At 36.2% G+C, this 20,246-nt stretch overlaps 1 protein-coding gene across 7 annotated transcripts in view; it reads right to left on the bottom strand.

The window, feature by feature from the left end:
* The window catches only part of GRIP1 (glutamate receptor interacting protein 1), a 739,827-nt gene that overhangs the window by 24,768 nt on the left and 694,813 nt on the right, over nt 1–20,246 (bottom strand). For all 7 annotated transcript variants that reach the window (XM_074226201.1, XM_074226202.1, XM_074226203.1 and 4 more), the window contains 3 exons: nt 12,669–12,816; nt 10,160–10,271; nt 4,233–4,469 (listed from right to left, as the gene is read on the bottom strand). In XM_074226201.1, the coding sequence (XP_074082302.1) occupies nt 4,233–4,469; nt 10,160–10,271; nt 12,669–12,816 (497 nt within the window). The remainder of the gene's footprint in view (nt 1–4,232; nt 4,470–10,159; nt 10,272–12,668; nt 12,817–20,246) is intronic.

The following is a 20,246-nucleotide window of genomic DNA, read 5'->3' as shown; positions in this document are numbered from 1 at the left end:
ATCATGGTATAATGGTTAAAGAGTTGGCCTCAAAACCAGAAGATCTAGGTTTGAATAGCATCTCTAAAACATATTGAGCAAAGCCCTAAGACTTTAGATTGTAGAGAAGATGCCAACATACTTTGCCAAAGGGTGTTAACTCACTTGGGAGTTCCCCATATCAATGAAAGCATAGGTTTGGTCCTTCTCCTAGCCTATTTTAAATCAATATCACCAGGTTTTTGCTGTCCATCTTTAACATGTAGAATGTTAAACTTAGTTTTCCTCATTTTTGCTGAAAGCTTTTCTATATATTCTCTCTTTTTGTCAAGGCCATGAATTTTTTTTTAGGTTTTTGCAAGGAAATGGGGTTAAGTGGCTTGCCCAAGGCCACACAGCTAGGTAAATATTAAGTGTCTGAGGCTGGATTTGAACTCAGGTACTCCTGACTCCAGGACAGGTGCTCTATCCACTGCACCACCTAGCCGCCCCACAAGGGCATGGATTTAAGTAACTTGTCCAATATCACCCAGCTAGGAAATTAAGTGTCTGAAGTCAAATTTGTACTCAGATCCTTCTGATTCCAGGGCCAGTGTTCTATCCTCCTCCACTTAGCTGCCTCAATGCTGAAAGCTTTTCAAAGAATAGGAAGAAGATTTTTCATACCACTGGGATAGGAAGAATCTTTTCACAAAAAGAATCCCATCACGTTGGAACTTTGGAGCAGAACTTGTTATTGTATGTGTGTGCGTGTGTGTGTGTGTGTGTGTGTGTGTGTGTGTGTGTGTGTGATCTGTGGAGGGAGGAGATGATATGGGAGATAAGATGAACACTATTTCCATCTTGGAACTGAGGACTAAAGGGAGGGGCGTAGAGTTCTGCACCTTTCTGGAATGTGCAAAATGCTGTTTGTTTTTTGCATGTTGTTTTCTGTTTGTATGCCTTTGTCAAAAAACTGCCAGGGACACCTATTAAAGTCTCAATAAGGGCATTTCAATCACTGCAACAGAACATTTTGATGTCCAATATAGACCTAATCTAGGAGTCCAAACAGAAAAGTGATTCAAGGAGGATTATAGATCTTTAAATTTAAAATCCATCAAAAAGAAACACATTAACCCAGTGATCAAGAGACCTCTGAAGCTTAAACCTAGATTTATAAAGCAAGCTTCTCAGAAAGTTCCCCTCCCACCCCCAGTAATAAAAGCTTTAAGTAAAGAATCCTACAGAGAGAGAGGAAGGTTGACAAGGCAGCCCCTTTGCTGGTGCATATTGGCTATTGTTAACCTAATCCTCAATAAACTAAATAACTAATCTCCAGCTTGTTAGGACTACACTAAAGGAAAGGGTCTTGACTTTCAAATCCTGGGGAAAAAAATGAGTGGGATTATACTGATTGTACTAAATTTAAGGACCCAACCTCCCACCCTAATAAAAGCTATTGTCCATTTCCTTTAAGATAAGGGATTCTTAACCTGAGAAATTAATTTATAATCCTACGTATTTTGTTTTGAGCATGTAAAAATATTTTGAGAGGGGTTCATGAGACAAAAATGATAGAGGGCACTCCATGGTGAGAAAATTTTCTCTACCAAGGAAGAACTGGGTTTTTACTGTGACCTTCAATCTGATCCCTCAGTTCTTTCCAAGTCCAGGCACCCTGAGCCTTTAGTGAACCAGTTCATCTCTATACTTTTGTCTTGAATCCTTTGCCCCCTTAATGTATTCCTAATCTTAACCAGTCAAGACTTAAATGCAGATACTGTCATTACCTGCTTCCCTTGCTCTTGAATGAAACTGGAGAAAATCACAAACTCAAGCTGACAGGGTCCACTACAAATATATACTACATAACCTCAACTGGGTACTCACTATGTCAAGGCAATCCTTTTACACTTCACTAATTCACTCCCATTCATCACAGGTTCTTCCAAAAGTTTCATTCCTTTTCAAACCTACCATGGTTTCTCCTCCCCCAGTCCTCTCAGCTGAGAATCTTGCCTTATATTTTACTTTTTTTTTAGTTTTTTTCAAGGTAAATGGGGTTAAGTGGCTTGACCAAGGCCACACAGCTAGGTAATAAGTGTCTGAGACCGGATTTGAACCCAGGTACTCCTGACTCCAAGGCCAGTGCTTTATCCACTATGCCACCTAGCTGCCCCTATTTTACTTTTTTTTTTTTAAAAAAAGGTTCAATTGCTAAGAGTTCTCTCTTCTTCTCCCCTCATTACCCCATGCCTTCTACTGCTAGCTCCCCGTTAAGCTATCTTACATAGTGAGGTGGCCCTTCTCATCAGCCCAAAGATCTCTACTTACACAAGTGACCCTGTTCCATCTCATCTGCTGGTATTGCTCCCTCCATTCTTCCTACCTTCTCACTTATCTTCAGTCTCCTCTTGTCTACAAGCTGCTTCAAACTTCCTAGAGATGTGCCCAAATCTTCCCCATCCTTAACCCTTATCCCAACTTGAACTGTCTATCCTCCCTTGATATCATTCCATTTCAATTCTCCTGACTAGGACTTAATTTCTTGAGATCATCTGCACTATATGCCTCTATTTCCTTTCCTCTCATTCTCTTTTCACTCTACAATCTGGCTTTTGATCCCATCATTAACTTTCATTAAAATTTTTTTTAAAGGAATAATTGCTCTTTTCAGTTACTAATCATCTTTCAATTGTCAAATCGGACCTCATCTTTCTTGACCTCTTTGTAGCCTCAGACACTGTTAATCACCCTCTTTTCTTTAATACCTTCTTCTCTCTATATTTCTCTCTATATTTCTAAACAATACCAACAAGTACCTAATGACAATGGTTCTTCTATCTGACTTAATGGTCCTTCTCAGTCCTTTTTTGGATCTTCATCTAGGCCATAACTGATAACCATGGATGTCCCTCAGAACTCTATCCTGGGTCCTCTCCCCTTGCCCCTCTATTTCACTGGGTATTGTCATCCATTTTCATCATTTCATTTATCAACTTTATGCTGATGATTCTCAGATCTGTTACCTGACCTCCAGACTTGCATCTCCTACTACCAGAGATTTCAAACTGGATGTTCATTAGAAATCTTAAACTCAACATGTCCAAAACTGTTCCCATCATCTTTCCTCTCAAACCTCCTGTGTAAAGGGGACAAAACAAAAGCTTATGTCCTATAACCTGGATGTGCTCCTTTCTCAAATTCAACTTTTAGAATTTCAAACTTCCTTCAAGGCTCACAGCTCATGCGATATCTCTTATACGAACCCCTAGTGGTTAAAATTCTCTTCCTTCTCAAATGATCATACTCAGATATATAAACATATATATGCATGTATAACAATATGTATATTATATATAATATATGTACACGAACACACACATGTCTGAATATGAACATTTGTGTACTGAGCAATGTTTGGAATATACACATGTGTGTGTTTAATGTGTTTACTTGTAGCAAATCATTCTAATTGACTGTTAGCTCCTTTAGGGCAATGGTTATTTCTTATTGTTATAGTTTGATCTTTTATTCCCCAGTCTTTAGTACATTTCCTTGAACATAATTGGTATTTGTGGCATTGATTAGAAAATTATCAGGGTTCTCAAAGGTTCCATAAAACACTGAAGTCTTTTTTTTTTTTTTTTTTAGTTTTTGCAAGGCAATGGGGTTAAGTGGCTTGCCCCAGGCCACACAGCTAGGTAATTATTAAGTGTCTGAGGCCGGATTTGAACTCAGGTACTCCTGACTCCAGGGCCAGTGCTCTATCCACTGTGCCACCTAGCTGCCCCACACTGAAGTCTTAAACTTTAGTGAGTGATCTTATCAATTTGGGCAATTTTATTACATAATTAGGATGACAGAATTAGAAATTTCAAACTAAAAGGAAACTTATAAACCATCTAATCCGAGCCCTTTATTTTACAGATGAAGAAATCAGGGCCCAGAGAAGTGAACTGATTTGCTCAATGTCACAAAGGCAAACAATTCACCCTAGGGCTTTTGATTTCCAAGCCAGTGTTCTTTCCATTGCACAATTTCAAGAAGGTTGAAAAGTTGAAAAGACCAAAGGGTCATCTTTTTTAAAGAGCATGATCTTTGAGAATTTATTTTCAAGCCCATTTTTAAGCGTTAGATCATAGGACTACAGCATTTTCAAGCTTGCCTCAACAAAGGCACCCTGTTGGAGAAATATGAATTTTGTCCTTGAATGCCAACTTACAATAAAATAAAGATTTAAATATTTTTCTTTACATATTTTTCCTTACCTTGTGGAGTTCCACAGGAGTTGGGGACATGATCTCCTTCATTTCTTGCTTGATTTTTCTTGGGGGCATAGACTTCCTGCCCATATCGACAGGCAGGGTGTTGCTTCTAGTCGTCTGGCTGTAGTGGCTCCTGGTGGTGCTCCGTTCTTGGAAGCTGGCCTGGCGTCCTAACTGACTGCGGGATGGTGCGGCAGCCTCATGATTCAAGCTCAGTGTGCTCCCCAGCATAATTGTAGCCTGTTCCATTAACAATTTTAAGGAGGGAGGGGAAAATTACACCCTTGAACTGATGAAGAAGTTTTCTTGCTTATGGCATAAGCATATTTCTCTTTTATCCCAATTAATATACAATCACTTCAGTGCCCAGCCAAAGGCTAGAGAATGGATGTCCGAGGGCTCTAGGTAAAATCTCTAAAACTTCAAGAAACTAGTGTCTAAGTTACATTCAAAATGCTCAATGAAAATGTTAGTTTTGCATTATCACATTATTAGGAATGGATGCACTTAGGGCAATTTGAAACTGGAACTGCGCCATGCTCTAATATATACTTTGATTTTTCAGATAGCTGTATTTAGAATGCCACAGGACTATTTTTCTGTGAAATTGGAACTAACTCAAAGAACTCACACAGGCAGCCTTCTAGTGAATTAATTTTCAGTAATAGATTAAGAACTTCTTATTCAGAAATGGTCTTTGTCTTTATTCATGTTGCCCCCAGAACTAAACTGCCTATTCCACAGAACCCGATTCATGTTACAAAGAGGAAAAAAAATCCTCCTCTCATGCTTACCTGGGCCATCTCTAGAATTCTGCTAAATGGTTTGATTTTGTTGCCTTGGTTAAAAAAAATGACAAAAAACAAAAAACAAACCCAGGCTTTTTTTTTTTAGAATAGTGGATGCTTCCCAACTACTTAACTTGTGGAGAACCAGGATTAAGTAAAGTACAAGGAAAATCATCTATTTGGTCTCCAGAGCACAGATTGACACTTTTTGGGGGCATGCCCAATGTGGGAATTTTTTTCACCTTACTATATAAATATATATATATATATACACACACACACACACACACACACACACACATACACATAAACACATATATGTATATACATGTTGGTAATAAAGGTTTTGTTCTTGTGGACGGGGGGAGGGAAAGAGAAATTAGATTTTCATTTGGAAAAAATATTAATTAAAAAGAAAAAAATGATTATCATCTATTTCTGCTATATTTGCCACTTTGCTAATTGTCTGTAGATGGGAACTGAGTGTTACCAAAACATCAGAAAGATTGCTTGGTATTATATATGGGAAATGATAAGATTAATTCTTATACAATATGACTGCTGCCAGAATATTAATTGCTTTGATTAACTAACTATAGCTAGGTTTCAGAAATGGGTCACTAGTAGAATTCACCATTAGGTTTGGGTTTGTCAGTCTTAGGATGTTTAAAATCTTGCAAATACTTTTTTTCTAAAATTAAGACCATAATGCTCTTTCATCTCTTAATGTGAAGATATTTTAAAGACAAACCAGAATATGTGTATATATATAATATATATATATATATATAATATATATATACACACATATACAAATATGTATTATGAAGAATGCTATAGCATTTATTTAGTGAAAATATATTCTTCATAGTCCATGGAACATGCTTCAACATGGTCTTGTTGCTTAATGAAAACCATATTAAACCATATTAAACTAGTAATCAAGAAAGGACAAAACAGAAAGGCTATGAAGAGTTCTAATGTAGCTTCTATCAGTGATTTTATTATGTTAAACTCTGCAGCAAGAGAGAATTTAATTATATCCTTTGATTATTATGGATGTTAAGTCACTTTATATTGGGAATCAAAAGATAGAACAGATTTCCTTCTTCTATGTCACCTTGGAAAAGTCAAACATAGGCACAATTTAATTGATAACGAGGTAGAAAAAAATGACTGTACATAGAAAAATCCTGTCCTTTATCAGTAATCTTGGTGATTACTTAAAAAATACATATACACTGTATTTAGTCAAGTTTTAACTTATTCATGGGTTAAATGAATAAATATGTTAACTTTTATAGGGTACTCATTTTTGGTTGGCTTTAATTCAGTTCAATTATTTTCTTTGCTGAAGAGAGAAAGGAATGAAATGAGCATTTATTTCATATGTATACATATATGTATCTATAGATATATTTATATATAAAATATAGCATCTCCTATGTGCTAAAGCTAATACATGCTGAGTATTTTTTTAAATTTTTAAACAAATATTATTTCATTTGATCCTTACAATAAGATGGTGAAACAGGTGCTATTGTTATCCTCATTTTACAGTAGAAGAAAATGAGGCAAACCAGAAAGTAAATGATTTGCTCAGGGTTACAGTTTTTAAGTGTTTGACACTATTTAAACATGGGTTTTCTTGACTCCAGGTCCAGAGCTCTATCTTCTCTGCCTCTTGCTGCTTCTATATGATAATATATTAATTTCCTAAGATCACCTAAAAAATTAACTTTGCTTTGCTGACAAATCTGCTCCCCATTAACTTTTCTGATAGGTAGCAAGAAGCCCTAAAAAAACCCTAACCCCCCCCAAACCCTAAAAATTAAATCTGTTCTAGAGTATGTTTGAGAGATAATACTTTTAGAGACTAAATAGTTTGTGGAAAGATTTGAGGGACAATGTTTGACAATTGAAGAAGTTTCTATTCCTGTCTTTACAATGTTTAACAATCGAAGAAGTTTCTATTCCTGTCTTTTTGATTTTGTTTAAAGCAAATTATAAGAACATGAGAAGCACATATATGCAAAGAGAAAAAAAGAGTTAAAAAGAGAAAAAAGAATAAAAGTACATAGTATCACTGATCTTAATATTGCCTTTGGTTCTGTTCAGGTACAGTAGTGTGGCTATGCTCTTATTATATCATTATTCAACATTGCTAAATTAATATATGCATCTCTCTAGGTAACAATCTTTCCAGTGTTGATGAAGTTTACTTTCTTATGTTTAGTAAAGTTTTGCTTTCCAGAAAGCACATCATATCACACAGGCACAATGGTATTTATTTTTCTGAGAAAGACCATTAAATGGAAAAAAACTCTGGCTGGCGGTTGAGATAAAGAGGTTTTGGTCCTCATTATTCTGTCTGTGTAACCCTGGCTAAGTCACAATCCCTTTCTGGATATTAATTTACTCACATATTAAATAGGGGAGGGGATTGGGATAATCTCTAAATTGTTTCCAGAAGCTTAAGTTCAACAAATGATGAAATTCAGACTATCCTTGTTATGTGAAAGAATATCCAGAGGTTAAAAAGGAATAGACTACAGCAAACTTGTTAATTAGCTTCTAGCAGTTTGTGAGTCATTTGGTTGAACTAAGGTTTTCTGCCTTCATAGCTATCTAAAATGATTATTAAAGGATATATATTAAGTTAAATATATAGTCAATATAAATTATATATTACATTAATTACATTACATTAATATATTACATTAATGAATTTACATTAAATTAAATATTAAGTAAATATGTTATATATAAATAATATGTTAAAGAATATATTATCAGTTAAATAATATAGCTAATATATTAAAGAATGATAATTTAAATTAAGCTCTTTAAGAACCCTAAAACACTATATAAATGCCAATTATTTTCAATAATAATTACTGCGGTGACCTTGGGCAAGTTACTTAACACTATTGCCTTAAATAAAAAAATTTTACATGTAAAAAAATTAATAATTCTTGTGTGTATAATAAAGTATGGGCTTGAATTTTACAAGTGATACTAGTTCTGTCAATATTTTTTCACATGAACATTCTAATCAAAGCACTGGGACAACATTTATTTACCCTTGCTTAAAAGAGTGTAAACAGAACCTGAATTTATGAATTTTCTAACTTCTCTTTGTTGCTGTCAACTTTTGCCCCTGTTCGATCTATATTCACTCTTTAGTATAGTGTCTGGCCCATAGAAGATACCTAATAAACGTTTATTGATTATGATTGACTATGTCGGGTATGTGGGTGGACTTATAATTTACTAGTATGGGGAATTCTCGGTGTGGACACTTTCCGTACTAATTAGCTACACTTTTGTAACTTGAGAGTTTTTGAGAATGGGCCTCAGGTCACTGAGAAGTTACTAGTCTCAGATTATGCAGCTATTAAGTATCAGAAGAAAGAACTGAAAGTGATGTTCCATTGCTTCTATGTCACCCAGCCTCTCTATACATCTAATTTAATTTCTATATTTCCATTTCCAAGGGATCCAGTTCACTGAAGCAGTATCAGAGCAGTCTTATTGGCTTCAGCAGCTTGGTTCTTCCTGGAACCATCCATGAAGTTCTCTTATGTGAGGAAAGGTAACTCTGGGTCAAAATTTACTCCCATAGCAGTAAGAGATTCTACAGACTGGGAAAGGGTATACTGCAGGAGGGTCTATTCCTCTTTGAAGTTTTACTCAAAACCAGAAAACACCCCAGTGAAAAATGGAACACTCATCTGAACCAAAACATTTCTGAAAAAGACAGTGTGAAGGCTGGTTTTCAAAGGTAACACAAACAGATGCCTTTGTATACAAAATGCAGTTTGGACTCTTTTTGACAATCAATTTAAATATGGGACAAGTGGTGAATGTTCCCATGAACTGTTAGTTACAAGTTCTGCCATGTGTGAAATTTGAAAATCCACAAGGAGAGACCCTTCTAAATCTCAATTTGTTTGAATTTCCAGAATTGTCATCCACTTCCCTTTCCTTGGACTGGGCTCTGAACAACAGAAACTGAGAGATCATGCCATATGAAATTACAGAGTTTATCAATTCAAACTCATAATTGCTCTGGACAACCCTACTTGCAGGTACGCACAATACTAGAATCACATCAAAGGTCCATCCATGCAAGATAGAAGCAACGTGATACAGGGGCACGACATCACCTTAGCACGGCAGGAAGTGTCTCTCTCCCCCCCCCCCCCTATGCCATTCACATTCCTTAGGGTAACCGAGGGACTCCAAATGACGTCAGAATGAAAATGACATCCTGCCACTTTTTGCAGCCCCCACAAAATTTAAAAGAACATAAAAGGAATAGTCGAGGACGTCTCACTCCAAAGTGTGAATGCTGCTGGAATATTAATTGCTTTGATTAAAGAAACTCTCCGGGAAGGTGCTAGTAAAAGATGGATTCAATTATTACACACCATCTCACTCCCCCTCAAATTTACACTAAATAAAGCAAGCAAAGAATCAGGATCTGCAATTAACAGCAAGGCATTGTGTGATTATTTTGTCTGCTTAAAAAAAATACCTGTCAGCTGTGCTCATTCACCAGCTGCCACATTACCTATTTTAAGGACAAAAAGCAAGCAAAAATTTCCTCTTATGTTCCTCTTAATGACCGAATTAGTTTCTATACAGATACAAATGCTATCATGCCAAGGAACTCTTCTAAACCAGCTTAACAGAATGGGATGCGCGGCAGTTGTGAAACCAGGTTCAGATTTTTTTGTTTTATTTCTTTGGGGGGGCTTTTTGTTAGCAATCTGGTGGGAAATGCTGCATGTGCAGTTGGGGATTAGCAGGGCAAGATGGCAGAAGCTACAAGTCAGGAAGCCTTGGGGGTGGAAATGGGAGAATAAATCATTTCAGCAGCATTTAAAAAAAATCAAATTGCTTTCTGGAGGGCAGGGGGCAGGGAAGGCAGCTTCACAAGCAAAAAAATATTAACATAAAGGGTAGGTACCAAGAGATTCATGTTTCTCAAACACAGACGCCTGTCCGCATTCTCCTGTGGAGAGGGGTTAAAGCTTTTAAATGAGCTGGAGTTAAAAAATGCAAACTGATAAAGGTAAGAAGGACTGAAAAAAATGAAAGTCGGCTGGAATCAATGATGGGCAGGGTTGGGGCTACCTCGAGCTCTCTCAGGATTCCTGACTGTCCACAGGTTTCTAAGTCCTCCAGCGCCTGAGACCAGAAATTCTCCTCCTGTTCCCCATCGGCATTGTTGTGGGGTCCTGGGAAACTGTGAACATACAAAAGAACTTGAGTTAGACTCAGCCATCTGAGTTGGCAATGGGTTTGTCCTTGAATCAAGGGTCTTACCCTTTCTTCAACACTCATAGATATCATTTATGGCAACAGAGAAATTAATGGGGAAAATTCTTGGAAATTCTCAGTGACATGTAAATGTTTGTATGTATGTGAGTGTGTGTGTGTGTGTGTGTGTGTGTGTGTGTGTGTGTTTGTGCATGTGTTCCTCTCCCATACATGGGTAGCAGACACTCCTTTAATTTTAGTTGTCCACACTGGCACAAATATTGAAGGCACAATTATCCTTACCAAGGAATAATTTGATGATGGTTCATTTAGTGAATGAGTGGGAGTGGGAGTGGGTTGCATCTCACCTAGGAGTCAGCAAGGTGCTATAGACAGAGGACTGGAGACTCAGTTTCTATAGACAGAGAACCTGGGTTCAAATCCCAGGGAATTCTGTAATCCTGGTCCAGTTCCCTCCCTTTCTTTCTGGATCTCAGTTTCCTCAACTGCTAAATGAAGAGGTTATACTAGATGACTGGTTCTAATTCTAGATCTGTGATCTTGTGATTCTTCCCACAAGCATTTACCAAAGAATCTAGCTACTGGGCTAAGCAATACAGTAGAAATTAAGGGTAGCTAGATGGATAGAATACCAAGCCTGGAGTCAAAGGACCTAAATCAAATCTAGCCTCAGACATACCTGGGCAAGTCACTTAATACTGTTTGCCTCAGTTTCCTCATCTGTACAATGATCTGGAGAAAGAAATGGCTAATCACTTCAGTCTCTCTGCCAAGAAAACCACTAATAGGGTCACAAAGACTTAGATACCCCTGAAACGACTGAACAATAAAGGAAACTGAGGCTGTTGATTCTCATCCTGATTCTACCACTAAGTTGTGTCTTTGTGAACAAATCCCATGGCTGAAGGGTTCCTAAAGAAATTCAAATGGATAGTAATTTGGCAGTGTCCTTTTTCCCACAGCCATAGCCTCCTAACATTTCCCTTCATCAGAAACAAACAAAAGATGAACAAATCAATGAATCAATAAAGCAACTGGGACAGAGTTAAAATGAGTGGGTTTTTAGAAGACTACAATTTTTTTTAATGAGTCTTACTATTGAAATTCAAAGTTCTAAGGACCATAGCCATTAGTCATATCACCAAGGTACATCATAGGTGTAAATTTTCCAGGCTTTTATATAGATAACAAAATGATCTGAACCTGTTGAATGGATAAAAGTTTTGACTTTTTTTTTCTTAATTCACTAGGGGTTTATTAATGCTACTTTGGTGCCATGATGTTTCACTGATTAGTAACTGATTTGCCCTAGAAAATGTTTTCTTGAAGCATCAAATTGAAAAAAAAAGGACTTCTTGGTCCAAAGCACCATCTTTTCTAACTTGCATTCTAACTTGGACTCACTTGGTTTTTAATAAAATGGAAGAGAGAAGTAAAGATTGCTAGACTTTCTTATAAAGTGAAAGTTGAATGAGAATGAGTCCCATTACTGTTCTCATTAGTGATTTTTATATTTTTCTTTATTCTAGACAAACTCTATAGGAGTATGAGACCCTCTCTTCTACTTCCATGCCTGAAATGTTTTCCCCCCTCACATTAGCCTCTTAGAACTGTTAGCTCCCTACAAGGATCAGCTCCAGTGACTTCAATATGAGGTCTTTCCTGATCCCATACTCATTAGAGGATCATTAGTACACTGCTTCCTAAGCCCCTAGTTAATTTTCTTTAGTTTATAAATTTTGCATAGTTTGTTTTCTCCTGATAGAATATAAGCCTGCTGAGGGCAAGGACTTTTATTTTTGCCTGTGTGTTCCTACTGCCTAGGAAAGTATCTTGTATCTTCTTTTTGGCTTATTTTTATTTTTTACTGATATAGTGAACTCCAGATGAAAAATAAATTCTTCTAATGCAGAAATGCAATTCTTCATCAATTTATGACCTTTGAGAACTGCCTGGGGACATTAAATGGTTGAGAGACTTACCTAAGAGTCTCATAATCAATATGTAGCAGAGATAGAATATTTTTAACTTCAAAGGGGAAGGGAAGAGAATAAGCATTTATTCTTTGATCCCTAGTTACTGCACCACTCAACAGGCCCCCCAAAAGGCAGTTAATAAATGTTTGTTAAAATCAAATTACACCAAAGAATTGATTTCACAGTTTATGATCTTTTCTCAACGTTATGGTCACTCTTGTGTATTATGTATATTGTATTATAACATTTATTGTTCAAGAAGCCCAAGAAATTAGTGCAGTTTTGAAGAAGAAAAAGACCATGAGAGAAAGGGAAGCACAGATCTGGTCTGAATTACCAAGCAGGGGAAACAGTTGGAAGTCACAGCTACATCCCAAAAGTCTTACCTACTAGTCGTTGGTCTTTCCCATTCATAATCACTCAGATCCACTTCTTGGTTCAGTGTCTTGCTAGTTGGGGACAAACCACCTCTTTGTTTAGGATTCCTCCATTCATATGCATTGAAATTAGATCCTGAAGCCTGGAGACCAGGGCCTAAAAATTTAAGTAAAATAGTATTCTCTTATTTTTGAAATGAATGCTGTCAGCTTTCTGGTTCATCTTGGTTTTGTGGCATTTTGTGGTTGACTCTCTACCTGTACTGTGAAAATATGTAAAGAAACCAACTAATATGGGCTAAATTTGGTAGGTTAGTGTAGAATATCCAGATAATGATAACATTAAAAATATCCTACATTTGATATCTGTGACCATTGTGTGATGCTTTTTCCTTCTATGGATTCCATGCTATTTCTCTTTCTTGAATCACTTCTTATCTATAAATGGCTTTTCTCCCCACTTCTAAAAGTGAAATGTCCTCCAAGGAGCTTTAATCTCAACATTCCCTCCCTTGCCAATTCCATCTACTTGCAAGGCTTCAATGATCAATTTTATTTTGATGACTTTCAAAAGCTATCTATCTATCTATCTATCTATCTATCTATCTATCTATTCAATCCTAACATCACCCTTGATCCAAAGACTTGCATTTTCAATTATACTTAAATATCTTTAAACATGTTCAAGATTGAACTTTGTTTCTTCTCAAATCTTGATTCTCTTCTCTACTTCCCTATTTCCATGAATGGCAGCATCATTCTCATAGACACTCATGCTTGAAAATTCAGTCATCTTCAATTATTTTTTCTTCCTCACCCTCCATATCCAATTAACTGGTTGTCAAATTCTGCTGATTCTACTTGCTGAAAAATTTCTTATTCATTCTCTCTTTTCTCCTCACACAGATAGCATTGTAGTATAGATCCTTCCCTATCATTTGACTGAACTTTCTTAATAGCATCCTAATTGATTTTCCTGCTGAGGTGTCATGGCTAAGTGGAAAGAACACTCAACTTGGAATCTCAGGACTTGAGAACTACAAATCTTGGTTCTGCTTATGAGTTTTGTGATCAAGTGACCTTGGGTAAATCACTTAATTTCTATTTTTCTCAGTTTCTTCATCTGCAAGATGAAGAGACTGGTACTCTCTGGTCCTCTGGTCCTATGATACTTCATATCATCAGAATAATTTTCCTTCTGCAAAAATCTTTTCATGTCTCTCTCCAGTTTAAAAATCCCTAAAAGCTCCTCCATTGCCTGAAAAAATAAAACAGAAAGACCTGTGCTTGATAATCAAAACAAAACTGTATGATTAGCCACTTCTTGACTTGATCCTATCCTTTCTTGTGTCTGCTCACCTATACAGACCATCCCCAAATTTGGAATGGATTTCCTCTACTTTTCTGTTTGCTGAAATCCTTCTTTTTCTTTAAGGCTCAGTTAAGGCAGCACCACCTCCAATAAAGTCTTCTCTGAGCTTCCCAGGCCAAATGATGCTTTCCATAACATATTTCTCATAGTATTTTATCTGAACCTTTCCTTCACACTCAACCACAATTTGTATTGATTTATTTTATATATATATATATATATGTATATATGTATATATTATATACACTTTTGGATTATAAGGTCCTGGAAGGTAGGGCTCATTGTACAAGTCTTAGTAAAGCATCTTGAATACTGTGCACTTAGTAATTGTTTGTTTATGTATTTTGGGGATTTTGTTTGTTTGTTTGTTTGTTTTGTGAGGTAATTGGATTACATGACTTACCCAAGGCCACAGTGTTTAAGTATCTGAGGCTGCATTTGAACTCAGGTCCTCCTGATGCCAGGGCCCATGCTTTATCCACTGCCCCAATAAATGATTATTTAATTGAATTCATAATTGAATTTAATTACAGCTTCAAAAATCCACTTTCCTTATGAAATCATTTGATTCTTAAAATCCCATGAGATTTCTTCTAATCTACCTCAAAAGCTGTCTGACTACACTCCAACTATGTATGTACCCTTTCTCATGACGAATTCCACTTTTCATATTTTTCCCCCCACTGGAATACAAGTACCTTGAGGGAGGAGTCAGTCTTGCTTGTTTATATTTGTAGTTCTAGTATAATAACACTTTCATGATAATAACTTTTAATGGCTAATAATAACAATATTATAATATTATGATAATAACTTTTAATGGCCTTATAATAACACAATAAATGCTTGCTGGCTCTTTACCATCTATCCATATATCCATCTATCCATTCATCTGTTCATCTATCTACCAGTCTACTCACCAATCAATTTCTCTCTCTCTATCTCATCTCTCATCTCTCTTCTACCTCTGGTAGAAGAGTAAATCTGGTCTCTGAATGGTCATGTGACTTGCCTAGAGTCGCAAAGTTAGTGGGAGAGCTGAGACTAGAATTTAGGGATCACAAGAATAGGGAGAGGAATGGGACCTGTGACTTCACTGATATATGGAGTATTTCACACACACACACACATACACACACATATATGTATATACACACATACATACATACATATATACATACATATACACACAGGTGAGATTTGAACCCAGGTCATTCTTCTTTCCTGACTTTAATGGTAATTTTTTTATCCACTATTCCATGCTCCCTCTTTCCATCACAATATCTTTCTACAAAGAAATAGGTGGATGGAATTCAGAAGACTTGAGTTCAAATTCTGCCTCTTACATTATCTATAGGGAAGGAAGTCTGAGTCCAAATACTTAGTGAGTCAGTGTTTACCTCACCTAAGCTGTAACAATTGGAATCCAGAAATGAATCAGAAGAGATCAAATCTTAAATTCATCCCAAGAAAGTTAGGAACAAAACATAGGAAGAATAAGATAACATATGTGGATATCCTTCAAAAACTGTGGTGTGCAATACATTATTATTCTATCTGAAAATTGGTATACAACTACTGCTACATATTATTGTTGTATTGGTAAGTAGCAAGGATTACTTTTTAACAACTGATCTAATGTGCTTTTTTCTATACGGGCACTGACCGGTACATTTTAAATTTGATAAAGAACAAAATGGAAGAAAAAGTAAGTTATCAAAAGTATGTTTTTCTTTCACTATACTAAATGAGATCTATAGAGCTTAGAGATTATGGAGGCATCTATAATTAATGCCAAAATTTCCCATTATTGCATGTATAATATGCTGTGGAAAGAGACACACACTAGGAATAACTTTATCAATTAAAGTTTCTCCTTCATGGGAGAACTCAAGTTGAAGACCTCAAGAAATTTGGAGGGCAGAAGTCATCTATGAGTTTTGTTGACCAATGATCTATTAATAACACTATGCAATTAAGGAGGTACATATACAAGAACATGTGAGGTCAATCTCTAACATTTTTATTCCACTGTCCCCTGACAGGTTTTCCCATAACTGCTTATAAATACAGAGGGGACTTACTAGATTTGGTTTCTATCTTATTTGCCTCAGAAAAGCACAGATCTCAAAGGGTAATGGTCATCTCAACCAAGATTTTGGTCCCAAAGTCTAGGACAAAACTCACTGAAACCAATCCTTATTAACCTTCAGACTGGTGAGTTTATGCTTTATAACAATGCAGAACTTAGGAAATATTTACAGTTCAATATTTCATCCTTTTTCTCTGACAGCAGCAGAAATGTGATTAGCTTGTTGGTAAGAAGCCATGTGTGTGTGATGAATGTATAGTTTGCCACCTACGAGGCTGAATTATACTTCACTCTGAGCAGCCTCTCCTCCAGAAGAGAAATGATAGGGGAATAACTATAGGATATTCCTGGTCTATAGACAGGTTCACCTGTTTTGTCTTCTGAACTGAAAAAGAGAATTGTTTTAAGACCTCATTTCTTGTGTTGGAAGAAAGGTTAAGGAAGGGCCGCACCTTTCTTGTTGATTTATAAAGCACTTATGAGATTAGCCATTTTATAATCTAATGACTCATCTTGCTTTTCATTTTTCTCCTAGACCTTTGTATTTTATAGCTCTCTATCTAAAGAGTTTTCTCTTGGTAGAGAAAATAGTTAGCTACCAAGCTCTGCTTACTGGGTCCAAGCAGAACAAGTGAAAACCTTCCCTATGAGAGACCTGTGAATAACTGAAGGATACCAAGTCTTTTTTTTTCCATACTAAACAACAATTTCTTCAATTGTGATATGGCATGGTATAGAATCATTTCACCATTCTATTTGTACTCCCCTGGGGTATTTTCTAATTTGTCAGTGTCCTTCTCAAGATGGGGCACCTAGACTTGAAAACATTACATTGGAAAACAATATATTATAGAACTATTATCTCCCCTATTCTGGGCATTGTGCCTCTAATGATGTAGCCCTTGACTACATTAGCTTTTTTTGACTGCCATTAAACACTTATGTCTCATTAAGCTTCCATTTAAACTAATATATCAGTTCTTTTTCTCATTATCTGCTATATGGGCATGCCCCTGACATCCTAAATGTATATTTCTTTTAGAATTCCAAGTATAGGACTTTACATCTATCCTTACCTGATTTCAATTTATTAAATTCTACTGCTTTTTAGATCCCTAAGAATCTTGAAGCTGTCATCTCCTGTGCTAGCTATTCCTCTCAGATTTGTGTCACCTGAAAATTTGATAACAGTGACATCATCTCTGTTTTCATCCAAGTTACTGATTAAAATGTAGACATTAGGGTTGGGGATATATCCCTGTGGAAATCCACTAGACACTTCTTTTAAGGTCAGCGCTAATCATTTAATCATTACTCTTTTTGCCCAGCCATTAAACAAGGTCTGAATCCATTTAACTGTATTATTATCTTTATTACTTCTCATCTTGTCCACAGGGATGGTATGAGACACTTTTTCAAATGCTTCTAGAACCTACAATATCTGTTTCATTCCTTTTTATTACTCGAGTAATCATCATTTAATGAATGCCTGTTTTAAGAGTCCTTTTTCAGATGATCACAACCTATTATTTTAATAGGAGGTTCAAGAATTTTGTCAGAAACAGTTAAGCTCACATGGCTATAGTTTTCATATTTCTCTTTTTAGAAAACTGGGACCTTTTCCTCTCCAATTTTGCAAAAACATCTCTTGTTAATATTTTTCAGTAGCTAATGACCATGGTATAAAAGATCACATATACAGAATCTTTTGATACCTTAGAAATATGTAGTTTGTTGGACCTGGTGCCTTAAACTCAGAGGACAGGGAAGTTGCTCCCTTGTCATATCCTCATTTATCTTGAGTTCTGATCTTTTCTTATAGTTTTCAATCCATACAAGGTTGTCTGAAGATCATGTTACTTCAGAAGGAAAATGAAACAAATTGGTTGAGTCATTAATTCTGCTTTTTTGCCTTCATCTATTAATCACAGACTCATCTATTCTAAGCAGCAGATATATTCCTTCTCTGATCTTCCTATTGTTGTCCATATAGTTTTTAAAAAGATCTTTTGTGTCACCCTCAGGATTTATTGCTGGCTTCCATTCCTAACATTGTCTTTACAGGACCTTGTTATTTGTTGCAAACTTAGGTACCTGCCCTTGAAGGTTTCTTTTAAAAAAGATAGGTTGGTCATAAAATTCCTTATGCATTTACGTCGGTTCTTTTGAACAGCTTTCCTTTTTCAGTAGAATTATGTTTTTCTTATTGGTGGCCATTTCTGGGAACTTTCCTATTTTCTTGGGTTGACTTTTGTGGAACTTTTAGAGTATGGTATCCTTCCTCTTCTTTTTCAAAATCTGCATTTTCAAAATCCAAGTTCCATTGGTGCTAAACTAGCTTTTTCCCTAAAAAAAATGAACTTCAACTATTGGAAAATCTATTGGAGAGCTTTCTCTGCTATGCTGATAACTTCACCTTTCAAAAGGTAGAGGAAACAATAAGGAGTTTGTGATAAAGAAATAAAATTTTTTTAACGGACAACACAGAATGTGACCTCTAATGTAAATTTTAGAGGAATATATTTTAGAGTTCAGAGAAAGGATACAGAAGATTCCATTTGCTGAAACTATAAAACAGCTTAAAGATTTTTAATATTTCTAGCAAATATTGGGATAATTTAAAACTTGTCATCCTATTAAGTCTATGCCTCTAGACAGGTTATTTCTTTCTCTATTATTTTTCTGTCTGTCTAGGGAGTAAATAGCATGGTCCCACAATGACATGACTTCCATTTCTCCTTTCAGGGATCCTCACTCAAATACTGTCTAACATAATTCACATTATCATAAAACAATTTCATGAGATAAAATTAATGGTAAAACATATAGCACAGTGCTTATCTTAATGCTTATTCCTTCCCTCCTTTTTTCATACTTTCCTCTTTTGGTTCCTGAATTTCCTTCCAAGTAGATATTACTATTATTCAGTACTACTTGACCACCCCTTTAATCTATTCTGTTTCTTTCGAACAAGATATGTTCTCCTATAACCACAATCTGGTCCAGATTTAATTTGGAGTTCACTGACATTGGTTCGGTGGATAGATTTCAGGGGGACCATCAATTTGAATGGGAAAATGACATCTTTATTTTCACTGACCTCTAACTGAAATTTAATTTAAGTTAATTGTCCTTTAATGATGTCCTTTAATTATGAATGTTAGCAACAAAACAATATTCTGAGAGGAGCTTAAAGACTACTAGATTGTCAAAGGGTATCCATGACATGCAAAAAAAAAATTAAGAATGAACCTCTGTCTATAGATCCCATCCTACCAAGGCTTCGATATCTATGGAGTGAAATTTATTTCTTAATCCTTAGATCTCTATTTCACTGTATTTATTACCCACATTTATGTATTCGTGTAAAGGTATCTGAAGCCCTGGGTCTTACTGCTATATTCCTGGATATGATTTTCTGTGAGTTAGTGATCCTCTTCACAACTCTTTCCTTTATTGAAGCTGTCTTTGTGGTATCTGCTAGGTAGGTAAATGTGGATTTTTCCTTTATCATTCATTTTCAAAATAAATTACTACATGTGAGGAATGTAGGGTGTTGGTCTTCACAGGGTGTGGAGGGGGGCCCTTAGGGAATCCATTACAAAGGGGGAATGGCCCAGCGAATCACAAGACTGGGAGAGTTTTCCTAATCCCACTCCAGGAATACCAAACCCCAAACCGGTTCTCTACTGGTCAAAAGTGACCTAGAAGGGGTGGCTAGGTGGCATAGTGGATAAAGCACTGGCCTTGGAGTCAGGAGTACCTGAGTTCAAATGTAGTCTCAGACACTTAATAATTAACTTAATAATTACCTAGCTGTGTGGCCTTGGGCAAGCCACTTAACCCCATTTGCCTTGCAAAAAAAACCTAAAAAAAAAAGAGAGACCTAGACCTGACCTAATGCTACTGAATTTGCGTAATTAGGTAATTGAATATTAACCCACATACCCCCTGTGACCTTTGGGGTTCATTAGCATATCATTCATCATATGGTGTGTGTGTGTGTTTGTGTGTGTGTTTGTGTGTGTGTGTGTGTGTGTGTGTGAGATCATATTAGGGGTATGTCATGCAATAGGTGGACCTCTTAGATTGTAACTCAAACTCTGAGAGCCTATGAACATCC

The sequence above is a fragment of the Macrotis lagotis genome, chromosome 2 (genome assembly GCF_037893015.1).
Source record: "Macrotis lagotis isolate mMagLag1 chromosome 2, bilby.v1.9.chrom.fasta, whole genome shotgun sequence".
NCBI lineage: Eukaryota > Metazoa > Chordata > Mammalia > Peramelemorphia > Peramelidae > Macrotis > Macrotis lagotis.
This window is presented reverse-complemented; position numbering and strand designations above follow the sequence as displayed.